General features: G+C 41.3%; 1 protein-coding gene across 1 annotated transcript; it reads left to right on the top strand.

Moving 5' to 3' along the window:
• The first annotated feature begins 5,877 nt into the window (after nucleotides 1-5,877).
• On the top strand, nucleotides 5,878-21,274 carry LOC121297916 (tumor necrosis factor receptor superfamily member 5-like). The gene is made up of 9 exons (XM_041224552.1): nucleotides 5,878-6,086; nucleotides 9,153-9,231; nucleotides 10,405-10,521; nucleotides 12,972-13,118; nucleotides 14,307-14,400; nucleotides 14,904-14,962; nucleotides 17,392-17,493; nucleotides 19,346-19,371; nucleotides 19,769-21,274. Exons 1-9 carry the CDS (start codon nucleotides 6,042-6,044, stop codon nucleotides 19,976-19,978), a joined length of 879 nt encoding a protein of 292 aa, XP_041080486.1. The 5' UTR covers nucleotides 5,878-6,041; the 3' UTR covers nucleotides 19,979-21,274.
• The last annotated feature ends 183 nt before the right edge of the window (nucleotides 21,275-21,457 follow it).

Below are 21,457 nucleotides of genomic sequence, written 5' to 3'. Positions count from 1 at the left end.
CATATTATTACATTTTACTTGCACGTGAAGTGCTGTGCAATCCTCGTGCCTAAATACAAAAATATATTTTAAACACTCGTGTTACACAGACCCGTTTATATCCTGTGTACCAATGACTATACATCAACATAAAAACACAACACATAACACAAAATACACACAGGGGCAGAGACTTTGCCACATATACCCCCCCTTGTGCAAAGCACACATGGCCTCAATGGCCACCTTCCCCCTTAAAATCCCAAAAGTCTTGCTCAAAGTCTCAGGCCAAAAATGGGGACTTTAAGGGGTTCACTTTAAGGCTGCTATTGGCCATGTTGTCAGCAGACGTGCTGACAGTGGGGCGAGTTTCTCCTCCCGCTGTACCATTGGCAGCGGAAATGCTGCCGATGGCAAGGCTGTCAGCAGGCATGCTGACAGCTCCCAGACTGACTACTTCAGATGGGGCAATTCCAGCAGTGGAGGCTGCTGAGGAAGGTGGTCTCCTGACCTTTCCCCCCTTCTTCATAGCCAGCAGCTCCCTCTGGTGGGGCTCCAGCCACACTGACCCCTGTGGCCAAGCAAAGCTGACGGCAACCCCTGGCGAAGCAGAGCCGGCAACCCCAGGTGATGCGGAGCGGCTGGCAACCCCAGGCGATGGCAGGCAGGCATCCTTGGGAGAAACGAGGCAAGCATCCTTGGGCGAAGATGTGCGGGGAGTCAGGACAAGCTGGGGTGCAAGTTTTGGCCCTCTTCTCGGCCACTGCGGCCGGGCGGTTCTTCCGAGTGCTTCCTTCAGCAGCCTATGCACGGACTGCTGAGGACCACCAGCATTTAGTCCTAGTCCTTCTGGTGAAGGTAGAGGCAGCTCCTGCTCCTCTCACCTGATGGTGATGGAGGCAGAGGCAGCTCCAGCTCCTCTCCTCTTGATGGTGGGGGAAGTGATACCAGCAGGCATTCACCCTCTGCTGGGTGGACAAGGACCCAGCAGGCATTCACCCTCTGCTGGTGGAGGTGGCAGAAGCAGAGGCAGCTCCTGCTGCTCTGCTCCTGGCGGTGGAGGCAGAGGCAGCTCCTGCTGCTCTGCTCCTGCCGATGGAGGTGGTGGAGACGTGCAGTCTCCTGGCAACTGAGGTGGGAGCGGTGTGTAGTCTCCTGGCGATGGAGGCTGTCCCTCACTAACTAGGGACTGGTGCGGCTTTCCCTCACTTGCAGGGGACTGGTGCGTTGGCTCCTCTCCCTCTGGTCCTGGAGACAGCGTCAGGGCTTCTCCTGATGAGACCAGAGGCAGGACCCCTCCCATATCGGCAACCAGGTAGTTGAACACCATGGCTGCGATGTATCGGAGGGACACTGGGTGGTGTTGCTGTTCCCAGGTTTCCCAATGCTCCCCATCTCGGGCCCACAGCAGGTTAATCGCCTTCGGGAGGTCTCTTTCTAGGCCACCGTCAGGGTCCGTCAGCCAGTCTCAGATCTCCCTCGATGGTGGCCCTCAAGCAATCAGGCTTCTCCCACCGACGCTGGAGATGGAACCAGCAGGCACTCTCCCTCTGCTGGTGGAGACTTGGGCTGTGGACGCTCCGACTCCCCCTTTGTGGGCTGTGGACGCACTGACTCCTCCCTCTTGGGCTGTGGACGTTCGGCCTCCTTCCATGCAGGCTGTGGAGGTGAAACCAGCAGGCATTCTTCCTCTGCCTCGAAACCAGGAACCAGGAAATAAACAACAGAGAGGTGGAGTTTTGGGGAAGCTGAGCACTAGCTTGCACTCAGCATTTAATGAATGAACAGAACAGTAAATAAAAAGGTTGTGACAACCAAAAACACAGGACACGGCATTTTCGCCAAATTAAAGAGACAAACAAAATGGACTACACACAAACACGGTGAGCTGATATTTTAACTATTATTATTATTATTAGTATTATTACAACCTCCGTCTCCAATCCTGTTCTCCACTCACCAATCACACAACCCAGAGTGAGTGAAAACATGCTGCTTTTATGCAGCTGTACCGAGACTCTATTGCTAAACAATCATTCAATTGGAGTCGCGGTACAACTGCATGTGAATTAATAAAGTGCAATTCCCTGTGCTCACATATTATTACTTTTTACTTGCATGTGAAGTGCTGTGCAATCCTCGTGCCTAAATACAAATATACATTTTAAACACAGCTTCCCTTCCTCAATTTGCCACAACCAGTCTATTCAGAAGCATTTTTTTTCTCCTTATAAATCATTCGCATCACATATATATATATATATATATATAGTATATATATATATATATAATATATAATATATATATGATACACCTATAGATAATCATACCCATCACATACACACCTCATCATGTTATTAAATGACATCTAGGTTTCCCATTATCCAATTTGTATTCAACTGTTCACTGCCATTTCCTTTTCTATACTGTTCTGTGCATGCTGCTGTTATACGTCATAATCATTCTGGTTTTTGTCACACTGAATGCTTTCATTTGAATTAGCTGGGGATGTGTGGTACTGCTGTAATATCTGTATATGTTTACTAAACTTCAGAAGCAGCTCCTACGATCGCTAAGAAGTGAATAAAGCATTATAGAGTCTACAAACCAAATAAAAGGTATGAAATGAAATATTACCAAATAGTAAATGGCATGTCTTTAAAAGCACAGGCTTCTCTTCAACTGGAGTGGGCAGTTTTTTCATGTTGTACTGCACAGAACAAGTATGAAACCGCCTCCACACAGCAGCAAGTCCCAAAGCTAAGAAAGCAGAACCTCATTGTGTATTCTACCAGCGACGGCTCTCTTACTCACAGGCCCCCGAAAAGAGCAACATCCCTTTTCTTTGAACCACAAGGACTGTTTAGAGTTTACAATGAACACACAGCATTTCACTGGGATTCATTATAGTATTCGTTTCGTTGTTGACTATGAAATCCCTTCTGTTCTTAGAATCCAGCTAGGTAATCCCCTCTAGTTGTGAGTCAGTGTTAGAAAGAGTGTTAAACTTCAGATCCTCCTCTGTGTTAACAGCTGGTTATTCCACAATGTATTCTTATATTAACCCACTGTTCTATATCCCAGGGTTCAGATTCACTTAATCCTGCTTATCATTTCTTATTATTTCTGCACACAGTTCTGGAGTGGTGGATCTGCACACAGTTCTGGAGTGGTGGATCTGCACACAGTTGTGGCTCAGTGGATCTGCACACAGTTGTGGAATGGTGGATCTGCACACAGTTCTGGAGTGGTGGATCTGCACACAGTTGTGGAGTGGTGGATCTGCACACAGTTCTTGGGTATCACTGTCTAGAAAGTATCCATCAGTGCAGCACTGCTGGATGGAATGATGCAGTAATCTATTTGTCTTATCTATCTTCCAGAGTAAATAGTACCCAGCAGCTGGTTTTTCAAAACTTCTAATTTGGATAACAGTGATCTGGATTTTGTAATCCTAAATTTTGTTATCAAATTAAAAAAAAAAAAAAAAAAAAAAAAAAAAAACGTAATCGTAACTGTTTATAATCTGTATCAAAATATGATTAAAAAATCCAGATCACTTACGAAAAACCGACCCCTGCAGATACCAGAGAACATGTCATGACAGAGACAGACAGGTCCTAATAAAGTGTCCGGCTTTTGTATCTAAAAAAACGACTTGACTATGAAGCTTGAAAAGAGCATTCTTTGAGGTTTTGAGAGGGTTAGAATGTAAGTATTGTTGAGGCTCTGTTTTTTGTCTGCATGTCATGGTAATCTAGTGTGTTATAGTGCTGCTAATGTTGTTGCCGTCATTGCTAATTTTCTGTTTACCATCTGTCTATGGTAGGGAAGTGAGAATGTTGAAGAATTTCCCAATACAAAGAAAGAAAAGTCACGTGTAACAGAAACTATACAATACTCACACACCCACACATAAATCCCAAACTTTCCTATGACCAATGCATTCTTTAATTTAAGGTATATTCCAAATTCCACATTGCAGGGACACTACTGTTTCATTCCAATGTATACTGTTAAAAACAAAAATCACAATTCCTAATTTTGTAATTGAAATGAACATAATTTGATGTGTAGTTAATAGCAAAACAAGGGAGCACTCAATGCAGAGTGACTGGGTCTGACATTTTCTCTTTATTTTACCCTCAAAAAAGAGGTTTCTGGCTGCCAAGGACAACGCTACACTGAATATTGTACAGTCTGGCCAGTCGCCACTTAGGACACTTAAAAATAAAATAAAGAACAAATGTTCCAGCCAGTCCCACTGGGGTTGGAGGTATCACTGCAACGGATTGCTCATCAAAATCTTTAGAATATTTTTAGAGGGGAGACAATCTCTTCAGGGATACCAAGATATTTAGTGAGCAAACTGTCTGAGCGAGGCTAGCAGCAACAACTCGTTTGACCAAGGGCCGGGCTGCCTGTACTGCTTTCCTAGAACAGAAGAACATGTCAGGACCATGAAACATGTGAGATGTCTTGCTCATCACGTTTGGCATATATTTACAATGGGGACATGACTATTCAGGAATAAAGATATTTTGTATTATACAGGTCTAAGTGGGATAAGTGGGCAAAACTGCCTTCACCCCAAGTCTCAAATGTGATTCTCTTATGTCTTTCTTTCACTTTTGGATCATTATTCTGTGATTGATTGATTTATTTTGGTCTGTGTTCAGAAGCTTTGATTATGAATTCAGGACTTGCTCTTCAGTTTTAGTTGTGTGCCGTAGATCTATGTAATGTAGTAGGCTAGACCACCATCGGGTGATCTTGTTCTTTTTGTTCAGCTGTCAATACACTGCCTGTTGCAGTATCAAATCAAATCGAACCAAAACAAATCAAAGTTTATTTATATAGTGCACTTCATACAGGTGTATCTCAAAGCACTTTTACAGGAGAAAAATAGTCAAATTTATAAAAAACAAAGCAAACAAACACGTTATAGCGTAAACACTATAACATTACATAGTATATAATGCAGATAAAATACAATGATATATATTATAAAAATGCCAACTCAAGCAAATATGTTTTTAGTCTGGTTTTAAAATCAGATTTTTTCTCTCAGCTTCCCTCTCATGTGCTGGCAGCTCATTTCAAACTTTGGGGGCTTTATAACAAAAAGCCCTTCCTCCTCATTCAGCATACTTTATTTTAGGGATTACCAGCAATCCCATATTCAGGGATCTACAGTTCCGATTGGGGATACATGGGTTATGCAGTTCTCTAAACAGGTTGGTGCCAGGTTATTTAGAGCCTTAAGTTAATAACAGTATTTTAAAATCAACTCTAAAATCAACAGGAAGCCAATTTTGAAACAGTTGCAAGCAAGAAAATAAACATTTTGGGATGCCAGAAAATAACGCATTCCAATAATAAATTCTGGAGGCTAGTAGCTAGCATTTACTAATATAAAAGCACTTTGAGTCATCCAGCCTATATTACACATCTCTAAGACAACTACAACAGCAACTCTGTAACTTAGTCAACGCACTCCAACCCAGACATCATCATCATCATCATCATCATCATCATAATACAATACATCACGGAATGATCTTTGGTTTATGATTATGTTTAGTTCTTAAACATTAGGGTTCAGTGAAAGACATCAATTGTGTCACTGCAGTATTGCGGACGTGCTGTATAGTGCAGTTGTTTATTGTATTACTAGTACATACAATGTAATACAATAACACGTGTTTGATTGCAGTGACGCTGCATGAATGCTGCAGTATTTTTTTGTTTTGGGGGGGGGGGGGGGGGGGGGGGTTGTTACTTTATCAGCGCAGTTAAATCGCTGTAACCCAGCTTACAGTGTGACGCAGCTGTGCACGCGGAAAGCCCCTCACTGTAACACACCCTGCCTTCTGATTGGTACTCAGTTTATATCTGGAACTGTCTAAAGCAGCCTGAACTCAGACTGGCTTGAACGTATATAAGAAGTGGGCGTCTTTGTTGCTCTCGGTATTGCTGTGCATTTTAAAACAATTTTTATTGTTTTATTTTACTGATATATATTTTTTTTTTTTTGCGTTTGCCTGAGAAGAGGAAGAGAAATGCATTTTGCCTCTGTACTCGTGAATATAGCTATCGTCTTTCAGGTTTGTATACAAATGTAATCAACAAGTATTTAAAATAATCAATATTTCTAGTAGATATTAATTTAGTATTTGAGCGTTAACCAAGTAGAGGTCTATGAGACGTCAGTAATACGGATATATTCGAGAAAGCTGTTCATTTTAGTAAAATGCTCAATTTCCGTGCAAGCTTGTGGATTCAGATATAAAAGGTGTGGTACTATTGGTTTTTATTATAATGGTAAGTGTGAAGCAGTTTCCTGTTTTATAAATCATGTTCGTTTTCTTGAAATGCATTTATGAACATTTATAACGACAAAAAAATTATTTAAAAAAGTGACTTTTTTTTTCTTGGTTTATCCTTGGCAGTGTTGAAAAAAAAAAAAAAAGACGTTATTGTTGTTCTGGTGTAGAACCTGGTTTCACTTTCGATTTTAGGCAACCGACTTCACCGCTCCTCCTCGTCTATTTGAAGATCGCCTAAAATAATTCTCAGATTTGTACTGGGAAAATGCGACCAACAGACCTTCCTTTTTTGGGTGGATATACTGTGTAAATGATATTAAATAATACAATATGAAGAAGGGAGTTTGTGATAGAAAGTATTTAAATATACCACAACAGTTATGCATCCATTGGTATAATACACAACAATTCTCGAATTGAGATGTATTTATTATTGTTGGTTGGCCGAGTGAATGTTAGGGAATTAATTGGAATTTCTGTATTGGGGCTTTGTACGTGACTGAGGAGGGACTTTCCACTAGCTTCGCGCCAGCTCGGTGTGAATGTGGTTGCAATACATGTTCAAATTAGTAAAATGAGTACTATATAGGAAACAGGTTCAATATTGCTGTGTGTGTGGAGATCAGGACACTGCAGTGCAATATTGCTGTGTGTGGAGACTGCTGTATGTGGAAAAACTGAAAACATCAAGCCCTACTCGTAATGCTGTGGTCTGCTAACAGTTCTGTTAGGGTTTCTCCATTATTGGAATTTTCTAACCCTTTTGTAAAGGCATAATTGGTTATTTCTGGGTTTGATTTGATTTACTGTGAAAATCTGAAGGAATGCAGTGGTTCACTTAAGCATTGTTACAGATCAAGAAGATGCACTTGAACAATGCATTCGTCATCACGATCATCTGCCCGTCTCTCTGCACTCATTGCGTGAAATATCAATGACTGAACAGATACCTTGAGACGCCTTCCAGCACCTTGTGGAGTCTATGCCATGCACTGTCAAGACTGATCAGGGGAGGCGATGGCCTGATAGGTGTAGGTCATAATAGTGACTACACCGTGTGTGTATATAACTTGGGTGGGATGTGAGATTATTGAAATGTTATTCAGTGTGTGTTTGCCTGTATAAACTGGGTTATAGTGAGGTTATTCAGTGTGTGTATATAAACTGGTTTATAGTGATGTTAATGTAATGCTATTCAGTGTGTGTATGAACAGGGCAGTATGTGAGGTTAATGTAATGTATTCGGTGATGCACTGTCCTGGTAGGGTGGCTCTTGTTAGTTACCTCTGTTTGCTGTTTCAGGGCGGTGTCTGGGTGGGTCTTGTTAGTTGCCTCTGCTTCCTGTTTGTTAGGTGGGACCTCTCCTTCAGGGGGAATCTCCCCCAAGTTGGTTAGCCAAGGGAAACTTTTGAAAATCCCTGGCCTTGCTAATGCACAAGCTGCTGCAAGTGTTATGAGTTTTCAGAGGAAATTATCTGTTTGAGTCACTTCCTGACACCTGCTCTGGGGAACCTTTTAGAGGGATATTGTGATTCAATGGGTTATTTTTTTTACGCTTTTATATTGGGAAGGAGACACTTCTTCACACACACACGGTGGAGAGGGAATGGAATGGGCTACCAGATCATGTTGTTGATGCAGAATCACATTGCTCCTTTAAGACCCAATTTAAAGTTCTGAGATCAAACAGCTGTTAGGAAATGGACGAGCTGAGATTTGCTGACTAGCCTCCTGTCGTGTGTAAATGTTTTTTTTGTTCTTATGTCTGAGCCAAGCTAGTAAATGCACTGTAGCAGGGTGAGTCATGCAATCAGGATCTCACGGGTTTGAATCCTCAAGTAGCGCTGCAGTGGCCTTTGTGCCCTTCTGTCTGCAAATTAACATGTATTTATACTAAAGTAATACAAAGATGACTACAAAAGATTTAGAAGTGAGTAGTTTTTCGAGATTTACGATTATACTGTATTTACAGTATAATTGTAAATCTCGAAAAACTACTCACTTCTAAATCTTTTGTAGTCATTTTTGTATTACTTTAGTATAAATACATGTTAATTTGGATTCATATGTTGTTTTTTCTGACTTTATGTGAACGAAAAGACACACATTTTCCCATTTTCCCATTGGAAATAGTGATATTTTCAAATATCACTGTCCTGGTCACAAAAGCAAAGTTTGTGGGGAATAATAGCCGTTTTCTATACTTTTGAGGCATAAGCAATTAGGAAATAACACTTACTACCCAGGAACAAAAATTGTGTTACATAGTGTAATTATTTGAAGTTTTGTAATATCATCTCCTGTTTTTCCTTAAAAAAAAAACCTGGTACAAATGTTGTATTGGACCAAAGGAAGCAATGGCCCTTTGTGTGCACACATTAATATTGCTTTATTATTCACAAAATAACATTACAAATGGTTCAAATTGTTGAGGTTTTGTTAATTATCCAAATCATTGAATAATTTAAGCAATGAATAGATTCATCTACAAGATTATTAATCGTTTCTTGCAGCACTGGTACGTGACTGTATTCTATGATTCCCAAGGTCAAGTATAGTAATTGAAACTCTTCTGTGGATTTAGTACACCTCTGTATTCTATGATTGTCAGTCAAGTTCCATTACGAGGGTAGTTAATGTTTCACTAGCACCCGTTAATTTAATCGGTGACGCTGCCAAAGCTACCGTATGTGCATTTCACATGGCACTATGACACATAGGAATGCTTTGTTTCTGTGCGCATTTGTGGAATACATGTGGAGATGGTACAGTAAGTGTCAACCCTTTCATGAGCATGGAGAATGGGGGTTTAAAGCTAACATCGTACCTTGTCTTGTATTTCAGGCGTGCAGATCCGCTCCGACCTGTGGACCGGAACAGTACCTTGATAAAAACAATAAGTGCTGTGAAAAGTGTCCAATGGGTAAGTCCCTAGTATTCTACCAGTCTTGTCAAGGAACCAAACTCCATGCCTCATATTTGTAATGCCCTTCTCAGTCAGTTGTTCATACACTTTTATCACCAGCAGACAATAGCAGAGTTCAAGATTCATTGTTTTTATTAAATGGGTTACAGAACACCCTGCAACGTTCCCTTTGCTGTGCTGCATGTTGTCAGTATTGCAGTGTTATATTTGCAAACGTATTGCCTACTTTAATCGCACATCATGGTTCATAAATCAACGGGGCAATGCATTTTTCAGTATTTCACTTGGGAGCGTTCGCCAGGAGAAAACCCATTTCTCTTTTGTGCATCGCAGTGTATCCAGATCACTCTCCCTCCTGCGGCAGCACTGGTTTTCTGTTTGCACAATATGGCATTCGATTCAGTCTGAGCACCAGCATTGTAGCAGAAGAGAGAATGAACTGTGCACACCACAGTGTTCAGAAGAAAAGAAAATCCGGTCAACATTGCCCTGTAAAACGACTTCCCAAGTTTATTTACCTATAATGTGCGAATAAAAGAAATCTCAAAACAATCTGCAATATTTTGAAAGGAATTTGCTGTGGTGATGCAGCAAAGTAAAGCAATGTGTTACTGGTAAACACTGCAAGGCTTCTGGAACACTTTAAACTGTCTTCAAAGATATACATAACATAGATGCTAGAACTTGTACAATAAGGAAGATATGTTCCTGTTGAATATGTATTTGTCAGTTATTAATTCTTTACCAGAATCAGTTCATCAGAGTTGGTTTACCAGAGATCTGATGATTCAAACTCCTGGCACATGATCATTTAAATAATATATCTAAACAAGTGGAGTTCTGAAACCCAGGACTAGGGTCAGGGATTCAAGCCCAGCATGTAGTCTTATTTACAAAATATTATAATAATCCATGAGTCAAATGGCGCTGTCGAACATAACAGAAATGGGTGTAGTGGGTGCTAATCTGCCCTTTTGCAAAAGGTCAAAAATAAAAAATACATGTGCTTGGTGTTTACCTAGATTTTATTTCCAGCAAAAGTTGTTGGGGAGCTGTGCTCTGAAGCTGGTATTATAAAGTAACAGAATGACATTTGATCTGAGATTTAACATGATCAGAACTGGGTATCAGAATATGCGTTTGTTTTCTCATTGCTTGTATGTGCTTCAGGTGAGAAGAGAGTGTCTGGATGTGAAAGCCCAGTATGTGTATCTTGTGCGGATGGCGAGTATATGTCAGAATACAACTCCAAGACATCCTGCATTGTGAAGACATACTGTGATCCAAGTAGGGCTTCAATTCCATTTGTACTTTTTTAAAATTTGTTTTGCATTTTAGTAGACTGATTGGTAGAGTTAATCAACAGTTGTTCACCATGGCTTTTATTTTGCCTCAATTAAACATTCGTAATTCATTGATCAATTAATTGCCCTGGTGCCCTATTTGGAGCCTTGTGTGCTGGAGCTAGTTACCCAGAAGCACCTGCTTTCCCTGCGCTAGACTAAAACTTGCCTTGTGTGTACATTTTAAACTTTACTCCTCTTATCTTTTGTTACACTGAACAAAAATGTAAACGCAACATGCAACAATTTCAAAGATTTTACTGAGTTACAGTTCATGTAAGGAAATCAGTCAATTGAAATAAATTCATTAGGCCCTTATCTGTGGATTTCACATGACTGGGAATACAGATATGCATCTGTTGGTCACAGATACCTTTAAAAAAAAAAAAAAAAAGTAGGGGCGTGGATCAGAAAATCAGTCAGTGTCTGGTGTGCCTCATGCAGCGTGACACATCTCCTTCGCATAGAGTTGATCAGGCTCTTGATTGTGTCCTGTGGAATGTTGTCCCGCTCCTCTCAATGGCTGTGTGAAGTTGCTGGATATTGGCGGGAAATGGAACAGGCTGTCATACATGTCGATCCAGAGCATCCCAAACATGCTCAATAGGTGACATGTCTGGTGAGTATGCAGGCCATGGAAGAACTGGGACATTTTCAGCTTCCAGGAATTGTGTACAGATCCTTGCGACATGGGGCCGTGCATTATCATGCTGAAACATGAGGTGATGGCGGCGGATGAATGGCACGACAGTGTGCCTCAGGATCTTGTCACGGTATCTCTGTGCATTCAAATTGCCATCAATAAAATGCAATTGTGTTTGTTGTCCGTAGCTTATGCGTGCCCATACCATAACCCCACCGCCACCATGGGGCACTCTGTTCACAACGGTGACATCAGCAAACCGCTCGCCCACACGACGCCATACACACTGTCTGCCATCTGCACGGTACAGTTGAAATCGGGATTCATCAGTGAAGAGCACACTTCTCCAGCGTGCCAGTGGCCATCGAAGGTGAGCATTTGCTCACTGAAGTCGGTTACAACGGCAAACTGCAGTCAGGTCATGCATATGAGCTTCCCTGAGACTGTTTCTGATAGTTTGTGCAGAAATTCTTCGGTTGCGCAAACCCACAGTTTCATCAGCTGGCAGGGTGGCTGGTCTCAATCCCGCAGGTGAAGAAGCCGGATGTGGAGGTCCTGGGCTGGCGTGGTTACACGTGGTCTGTGGTTATCAGGCCGGTTGGACGTATTGCCAAATTCTCTAAAACGATGTTGGAGGCGACTTATGGTAGAGAAATGAACATTTAATTCTCTGGCAACAGCCCTGGTGGACATTCCTGCAGTCAGCATGCCAGTTGCACGCTCCCTCAAAACTTGAGACATCTGTGGCATTGTATGTGTGACAAAACTGAACATTTCAGAGTGGCCTTTTATTGTCCCCAGCACAAGGTGCACCTGTGTAATGATCATGCTGTTTAATCAGCTTCTTGATATGCCACATCTGTCAGGTGGATGGATTATCTTGGCAAAAGAGAAATGCTCACAACAGGGCTGTAAAGAAATTTGTGCACAAAATGTGAGAGAAATCAGCTTTTTGTGAATATGGAAAATTTCTGGGATCTTTTATTTCAGCTCATGAAACATGGGACCAACACTTTACATGTTGCGTTTATATTTTTGTTCAGTGTATTATAGTAATATGAACATTCATGTTTTAAGAGTGAGGCTGCCTAAGGCTGTAAAAATAACAGGAATTAAATGTTTGGGCTCCCAAGTGGCACATCTGGTAAAGGCACTCCGCCCAGAGTGCAGGATGCACCCTATAGCATGGAGATCACCAGTTCAAATCCAAGCTATGCCCACTGCCGACCATGGATGGGAGTTCCCAGTGGGCGGCGTACACGCAGCCAAGTGCCTCCCAGGCAGGGTAGGGGTTAGGGACCCTGGGGGAACCGAGTGGCGTGCTGGTCGCTGAAGGACACCGACCGGCACCCTGACGCTGCGGTCGGCCAGCATGTACAAGAATTCAGCAACACCAGGTGGTCCTCTAATGCGTAGACATTCAAGACCTATACCGACGTTTCTCGTCCCCCTTTTTTTCCGAGGCTGGGACGGCACTCGTAAACTTGGAGGACCCAGTGCTGGAACAGAATCTCTCATTTAGTTTGGGGGTTGCAGCAGTGAGCCAGGTTGAATAATAATTGGACATTACAAAATTGGGAGGAAATTAATAAAATTAATTGTAAAAAAAAAAAAAAAGAAATAAAATGTATGTGGATGTTGCATTAATTTTTTTCAAAAAATGTATCTTTGATAAATTGTACATCACTGAAATGCAAGCTTGCAGGTTTTGACAGCCCATTAAGATTTCATAAATTGCTCTTCATTTGCAGATCTGAACTTTGTTTATAAGTCTCACGGGAGCCGTTTTGAAAATGCACAGTGTATATGCAAAGAAGGGACCCATTGCTCCAGTGCAGACTGTGACACCTGCAATGCAAACACAGAATGTGGCAAAGGACATGGAGTCAAGGCAGCAGGTACTAGTGCTGCACATGTGCCAGGCCTTGCAGAGCACAAAGGAAAACACCTGTCAGTTACTGCAGAAACAATGGGGTTGTGACAGCTCGACATGGCATTGCATCATTGAAATGTTGGTAGCTCTTAACGGCTGAAAATTGTTTTCATCATAATAATTTTAATAGCAATGTCCCTTGCTATTGAAGTTATTCAGGATGGTTCTTTTTCTGTAAATCTGGCTTTGAGCTTGTCCTGGAGAACTTTCCTTTTTCTGTTCAAATCGCCCTTTCTCATCGGCACATTCATTTCGCATGCATGTTAAAACCGTGTGTAGTTTAGAGTCAGTGTAACAGTACGAGAGACTGGAGACGACTCGGGACCAGCATCAGGGTTATAATATATAGCGTAACAGTACGAGAGACTGGAGACGACTCGGGACCAGCGTCAGGGTTATAATATATAGTGTAACCTCATGAGAGAATGGAGACGACCCGGGAGCAGCGTCAGGGTTGTAGTATATAGTGTAACCTCATGAGAGACTGGAGACGACCCGGGACCAGCGTCAGGGTTGTAGTATATAGTGTAACCTCATGAGAGAATGGAGACGACTCCGGACCAGCGTCAGGGTTGTAGTATATAGTGTAACAGTACGAGAGACTGGAGACGACTCGGGACCAGCGTCAGGGTTACATCCACATGTATTGTGGGAGAAAGTCCTAGCAAGTTTGTAAGCAATCCACTGATTAAAAAGGGCTAACCTGATCTAAACAAGCATCTTTGACTGGTCAGCTAGCTGCTTGTAAAAATCTGTGGGCTCAGCAATGTGCCTAAATTGAAAGTGTGTTTTTTTCTTTGGCTGAACAGAGTTAAGTCTGGAAATTGTCAATGGTAAATACGTGTTGATCATTGTAATAGTAAATATATATTCTATAATGTATAATATGTTCTACAAGTCTTGCATTGTGTTTTGTTACATTGTGCATTTTATAATATAAACCTGTATTGTAACTGTGTCTTACTAGTGTTATTACTGTGATGCACAGGACATCAAGGATAACAAAGCAGACAGAGACCAAATTTGAAAAACAAATAATACATAATAAACACACACCCCTCTTCATCATCCGCATTGAGATGGAAAGTAATACCAACTGAATTAAGAAGCTGGATATCAATCAAGTATAACTTATCTGTCTGTCTGTCTACAGCTACTGAGCAGAAAGACACTGAGTGTGAGGCATGCCCTAAGAACTACTACTCTAACATCACTTCAGCAAAAGAGCCCTGCATCCCGTGGACATCGTGAGTGTTGATCGAAATCATTTTAAAACTCGGCGTTGATACAACTGTTTACTAAAGTGTAAATGCACAATCCCCTAAAAATGAGCTTTGATGCTGCACCTGTAGAGGATCAATGACCATTTAGAGGTGGGGAGAGCAGGGCTGTCCTTCCCATTGAGGAGAGGAGAGCAGGGCTGTCCCTCCCATTGAGAGGAGAGCAGGGCTGTCCCTCCCATTGAAGAGAGGAGAGCAGGGCTGTCCCTCCCATTGAGGAGAGGAGAGCAGGGCTGTCCATCCCATTGAAGAGAGGAGAGCAGGGCTGTCCCTCCCATTATGACATGACATAGGAAGTAAAGTAGTAACTGACTTCCTGAAAGGCAAGCAAACTGGGAACTTGCTTTAACCTCAAAGTACCAGGATGTCTGTTTTAAAATAAAATCATTTGCTCTTTCAAAACTGCAAATCTGGGACTGTGCAGCTAATGGAAGTGAAAGTGGAACTAATCTGATGTGTTTGTGTGGCAGGTGTGCGCCAGGACTCGTTGTGAAAACAGAAGGAACCGCAACTTCTGATGTCGTGTGTGGTGAGAGTGATATTATTATTAGTAGTAGTAGTAGTATTGTTGTTGTTGTTATTACTGTTTATTTGGGAGATGTCTTTATCCAAATCTCTGGAGGGTTGACACTGACTCACTGGAGTTGAACATTGTATTTGCAGACTTCCCCTGGTTAAAGCCTTTGTTACTTCTACACAGTATTTTGAACTGCCGTATCACTGTTGATGCAATATAATACCAATCCCTGAGCAGTGCAGCGGTCTCATTGCTTTCATTTCACATTACTGTAAAATCTTGATTATTCAGCTCCTTGGTACCCTGTCTGTCAGTTACCTCATGCCATGTAAACCTTGCCTTTCCAGCTCCCAGTATCTGATATTTACAGCTCAGTTCAGTATTGTATATGTTCATGTTACAGTTGGCACTCGGATATCCGTTACCCAGATACACGTCAGTCGCGTTTTATCACCCTTGTATTAAGAATAAAATCAATCCTCATTGTATATATACAGCTCTGGAAAAAATTAAGAGACCACTGCAAAATTATCAGTTTCTCTGGTTTTACTATTTATAGGTATGTGTTTGGGTAAAATGAACATTTTTGTTTTGTTCTATAAACTACTGACAGCATTTCTCCCAAATTCCAAATAAAAATTTTGTCATTTAGAGCATTTATTTGCAGAAAATGACAACTGGTTAAAATAACAAAAAAGATGCAGTGTTGTCAGACCTCGAATAATGCAAAGAAAATAAGTTCATATTCATTTTTAAACAACACAATACTAATGTTTTAACTTAGGAAGAGTTCAGAAATCAATATTTGGTGGAATAACCCTGATTTTCAAGCACAGCTTTCATGTGTCTTGGCATGCTCTCCACCAGTCTTTCACATTGATGTTGGATGACTTTATGCCACTCCTGGCGCAAAAATTCAAGCAGCTCGGCTTTGTTTGATAGCTTGTGACCATCCATCTTCCTCTTGATCACATTCCAGAGGTATTCAATGGGGTTCAGGTCTGGAGATTGGGCTGGCCATGACAGGGTCTTGATCTGGTGGTCCTCCATCCACACCTTGATTGACGTGGCTGTGTGGCATGGAGCATTGTCCTGCTGGAAAAACCAATCCTCAGAGTTTGGGAACATTGTCAGAGCAGAAGGAAGCAAGTTTTCTTCCAGGACAACCTTGTACTTGGCTTGATTCATGCGCCCTTCACAAAGACAAATCTGCCCGATTCCAGCCTTGCTGAAGCACCCCCAGATGAGTCCAATTTTCAGCTTTGCCCAACACCTTGTCGTCTAATGGTTAGACAGAGACCTGGAGAGGCCTACAAGCCACAGTGTTTCGCACCCACTGTGAAATGTGGTGGAGGATCGGTGATGATCTGGGGGTGCTTCAGCAAGGCTGGAATCAGGCAGCTTTGGCATGAATCAAGCCAATTACAAGGCTGTCCTGGAAGAAAAACTTGCTTCCTTCTACTCTGACAATGTTCCCCAACTCTGAGGATTGGTTTTTCCAGCAGGACAATGCTCCATGCCACACAGCCACGTCAATCAAGGTGTGGATGGAGGACCACCAGATCAAGACCCTGTCATGGCCAGCCCAATCTCCAGACCTGAACCCCATTGAATACCTCTGGAATGTGATCAAGAGGAAGATGGATGGTCACAAGCTATCAAACAAAGCCGAGCTGCTTGAATTTTTGCGCCAGGAGTGGCATAAAGTCATCCAACATCAATGTGAAAGACTGGTGGAGAGCATGCCAAGACACATGAAAGCTGTGCTTGAAAATCAGGGTTATTCCACCAAATATTGATTTCTGAACTCTTCCTAAGTTAAAACATTAGTATTGTGTTGTTTAAAAATGAATATGAACTTATTTTCTTTGCATTATTCGAGGTCTGACAACACTGCATCTTTTTTGTTATTTTAACCAGTTGTCATTTTCTGCAAATAAATGCTCTAAATGACAAAATTTTTATTTGGAATTTGGGAGAAATGCTGTCAGTAGTTTATAGAACAAAACAAAAATGTTCATTTTACCCAAACACATACCTATAAATAGTAAAACCAGAGAAACTGATAATTTTGCAATGGTCTCTTAATTTTGTCCAGAGCTCTCTCTCTCTGTGTGCGTGCATGCGTGCGTGCGTGCGTGCGTGCGTGCATAATAAATTAATGCGCTTACCCGTCACCATTTTTCTGATACAAAGCCCAGCTCTTCAATGTACCTGTTTGTCCGTGGGTTTTTTTTTTGTCACCCAAGAAGTGTGAGCTTCTGGTTAGATACCGGGGTAGCAGAGAGCGGGGTGTGGGTGGCTTATGATTTTTGTGTTTCACTCCCGTCAAGCCGTCACCCACCCTTCTAAATCCAATAGAAACCCAGCACAGCGGTAATCCGAGTCTCAAGTTGTAAAACAAGGGGCTTGCGGCTTAGCGCATTCAATGTGTCTTCCAGGTCCAGGTGGACGAGACGACAGGGTTGCCATGACAGTCTGGATTACAGTGGGGGTTCTTGCAGTTCTGGTAGCTGTGGGTTTTGGTGTTTACACACAAAGAGGTAAGTAAGGGGAACCTGTATGAGTTTCAAACTGTCGTTGCAGCAACACCTACTGCTAGTAATATCTCATAAACTGTTTCAGTGACAATTTTGTGTTTTCAGTAATATGATAAAATCTTATGGCACCCTTCACTTTGACCTAAGATGGCCACCACTTTTTGGTTTCCATGTGATAAAGGTCTTCAACACACACACACATATATTCTGTGATCTTCTGGGTTAAGTTTGATCGTGGGTGTCATACATGAAATCTGCCCTGCCACAGTGTCAGAGCCTCATATTTCAGAAACCATGTGAGCTAGTGTCGTCATTTCCACAGGGTTATATGAACTCTGCATGCTTTGTGTGTTGCTGGCCACAACACTGGCCTGCATTGAGATTGTACAGTTTTTGCTGCTGACTTGTTGGTACACAGCTGTCTTTTTTTTTGATATTCTTGCTTCAGTGCCAGTGTTGTCCAGTAAACAAAACGTTCCCTGCCGCATTTCTTTAATGGCCATGTCAGTGTTACAGAACCCATGCTTCAACAGGGTCTCTCCAGTTGGTACACTGCTGTATTCTATGATTCTGTCAAACTTCAATTACAGGGGGGGGTTCAGTAGCACCTTTTCACAGCTTCCTTGTTTCTAATCTCTGGACATATCCTGTCAGTATTACTTCATGTTTACAAACCATTCGATCTGATGAAACATACCTCTTAGATTATGCTACCGTGGATGCTTTGTTCTCAAAAACTCTCCTCTAGGTGTTAATTAGATAGTGAGGTTCAAACGTGTCATGGGCTGTGTCTTAATTGGAACCCACAATCTCATCAGCACTGCTTCCTGCTCTTCTCAATCAGTGAGTGTGTAACGGTGATGCCACAGACCACCCAAGTAACCCTCAAATTTGCATTCAAACCTGCAGACCCGTAACAGTCATTGTACAACCTGCAAACAGAACCGTAAGATCACTGTGTAGGTGATGTAAAAAACTGAAGCTTGTCATTATCAACATATGATTGTACACTCCATTTATTGATGGGTTCATAATTCAAGTTACAAATTCTATCATTTCAAATAACTAGTGCTATTGTTTCTTTTTTTTAATTTTATTGATTCGAAATGTCATTTTAATAGTTTTTAGGTCAGATTCATCAGTGTCCAAAATGTTCTCGAGGAAAGGGATTACCCTGGATTTCATTGGCCTTTTCTTTGCTTACTGTCTGTCAGATTGAGTCAACCTATCCCATTTGTTTGGGTTGCCTGCGACATTCTGGAAACTGAGTCATTGGGTACACTTATCTTGAGTGCTTTTGCCTGTGTATCATGATAAAAACGATATATACCTCTATTATGAGAAAAAATATATATATATATATATATATATATATATATATATATATATATATATATATATATATAACGTAAATCACGATTTGCCAATACACAGTCAATATTATGAAATACAACCTTGTATTTGCCCATTGTTCATGTCGCATGATGTTGGGGTTAGAGTCGCATTGGCAGTGTTGTCAATACAATGCATACCTTCTACTAAATGATTTCACTGATGAAGAATTTGTGGGATAGTGCTCATCCTAGTGTGCAGTAACCACAGTACTCCATGTTTGTGTGTCTCCTCTACGCTATAGTCTATATTGCTTAATAAAGGGGTTGCACTATTTCACATATGCTGTTTCTTTTGTCTTGCTGCTTTCAGTTGTGCATTTGTCTTTCTCATTGTTCATCACTCGGAAGTGTGGTCTGCTGGTTAGATAGAGGGATAGGGTTTTTTTCTTAAAACCATACTGCATTTGTGTTAATACCAGTTTGTGCAACCATGCTGATAACATTTCTGTTATTCTTTCCAGCAAAACTGACGGAGCACTGCAAAAAGGTATGATATAAAGTGAACCACCCCCAAGTTCTCAGTTTGCTTGTGTTCCAGGAAGTGTCTTATTGATTTACTTCATTGTTCATTTCCCCTCAGCAGTGTCTTCTGGGTCATGTTACTGACTGAAAACATGTCAGTCAACAGGGAAAGCAGCTGATTGGTTATTGACAGGAAAGAAGCCAGTGAAGGGGAGGGGGTAGTTTCACACTGGTTGATCCAGAAAGTGCAAGATAGTGTAAAAGCATGGCTTGCTAATTACGTTTCTTAAGTCTAGTGTATTGTATTCTCGGGTGTCGTGTCTTAAAATGAAAATGTATTTTTGCTTAAACATGTGTATTCTGCAATTTCTTTAAAACCCCATATCCAATAAGTACTTATCAGGTGACACCCTGTGTTTCAGCATAAGGGACAATACCATACAATACAAGTGCCAGTGCCGGCTAAGGAGGTCAACAACCCTGTAGAGGTGGATGACCAGCAGCTTCTCCAGGAACCAGAACCCAAGAGTCCCACTGAGGAAACTCTGTCTGAAGGGAAAAGGCTGGTGACCCAGGAGGTAGGGAAGGACTCCCACATGCCAGAGCAAGATTCACAAGACTCCCGTTTCTAAGGAGAAGCCAGCAGACAAGCGACTGTGAGATGAGGAGGGAACACTAGCCCTGGACTGCAAGCATCAATTCATTACACCTCCCAGGGGGTAGGGGGCAGTACGCTGTGTTCTGTAAAGATTACAGCTTTTTGTGGAGTATAGACAGTTGCATCTCTGCCCAGCAGTAAATGACGGTGGTTCAGAAAACAGGAGGACTGGAGCATTAAATGTTTTTGTTGTATTTTCATTGTAAATACACTCTCTTATTGCCCATATTATTTATATTTGAATTTCAACACAGGTTAAAGCAGGCTAAGTTCCCCTATACCTTGCAGTACCATAAAAAACATAAGAGCATTCACGAGTGAGAAGAGGCTGTTCAGCCCAAGTAAGCTTGTCCGGTTCCTAACAGCTGTTTGATCTCAGAACTTTATCAAGTTGGGTCTTACAGTGATTCAGCATCAACAACATGACTAGGTAACCTTTTCCATCCTCTCACAACTCTGAAAAAGTGTCTCCTTCCCTTGTCCTAAGTCAGTGGAGCTAACAGGTAAGGGCAGGTACAATAGGACAAGGCTGCTCTATGTAGAATGGTATCAGTGTGTTAGCATTAACATCCACACTGCTGGAAATCCATCACAGTACCATTATACTATGAATTCATGACCAGACAGCATGCTACTGAATCATCAGGACCACAGGGCAATGTCTCTTCCAAATTCATTGGCTTTCAAAAGTTTAAACGTTTTCAATATATTAAACAACTTTTCAATAATCTTTATAGGCAACCATTTTGCAACAGCATAATTATGATAAAAAAAAACCTTCATGAAGAAAGTAAGTCTTAATGTTGTACAATAGATTTCTGGTTTGATATTGTGACGTTCTCCAAAAGGATGCGCTCCTTTTATTAAATGTATATATGTACTTAATAATAAAACATTAGCCATGCATGTTGCTAAATGTATGTATTTGTTCAATAATTAATAATTTGCAATAGTTTGGGGTTTTCTGTCTAGGTATTTTATTTATTGCCAATTTATAGAGTAAAACTCAAGGAGACACACATTTCAAAGACAGCACAAAAAAACAAATCATCAAGTATTGCAGGTTAAGGCAAATGAATGAAATACTGGTTTTATTCAGTACTAGCTTTCACCAGCTATGATTATGCCCAGGGTTTCCTTTTTTTCGTTTTTTATTAATTTCATTATTTGGTGATTTTTTAGAAATTTTCGAGTTTAATGTAAATAGTTTTTTTTGTACCTTCTTTCCTTTGCTGTCTTCCACAACGAAGTCCTTCTGGTCACGGGCACATTATTCTGGGTTTTTTTGTGTGGAGTAATTTTTTTACATTTTGCCTCAATTCGCAATTCTGTTTTAAATCCTCTGTGTCTTAACTGGAATAGGCAGCTTTAAATCCTGCGAACAAGTCTCCATTCCTAATACTAATCTCTTTTTAAATCTTGCAAGCTCTCCAATAGAAATGTAGGAATGTGC

The sequence above is a fragment of the Polyodon spathula genome, chromosome 23 (assembly GCF_017654505.1).
Source record: "Polyodon spathula isolate WHYD16114869_AA chromosome 23, ASM1765450v1, whole genome shotgun sequence".
Classification (NCBI taxonomy): Eukaryota; Metazoa; Chordata; class Actinopteri; order Acipenseriformes; family Polyodontidae; genus Polyodon; species Polyodon spathula.
The sequence above is the reverse complement of the archived record's forward strand: the minus strand, read 5'-3'. Positions and strand labels throughout refer to the sequence as shown.

Bases quoted from the DNA above. Each gene is read 5' to 3' on its own strand.
- LOC121297916 (XM_041224552.1), top strand. From the start codon at position 6,042: ATGCATTTTGCCTCTGTACTCGTGAATATAGCTATCGTCTTTCAG. The intron at 9,232-10,404 runs GTAAGTCCCTAG...TATGTGCTTCAG, and splicing joins CTGTGAAAAGTGTCCAATGG to GTGAGAAGAGAGTGTCTGGA. The intron at 14,401-14,903 runs GTGAGTGTTGAT...TTTGTGTGGCAG, and splicing joins CCCTGCATCCCGTGGACATC to GTGTGCGCCAGGACTCGTTG.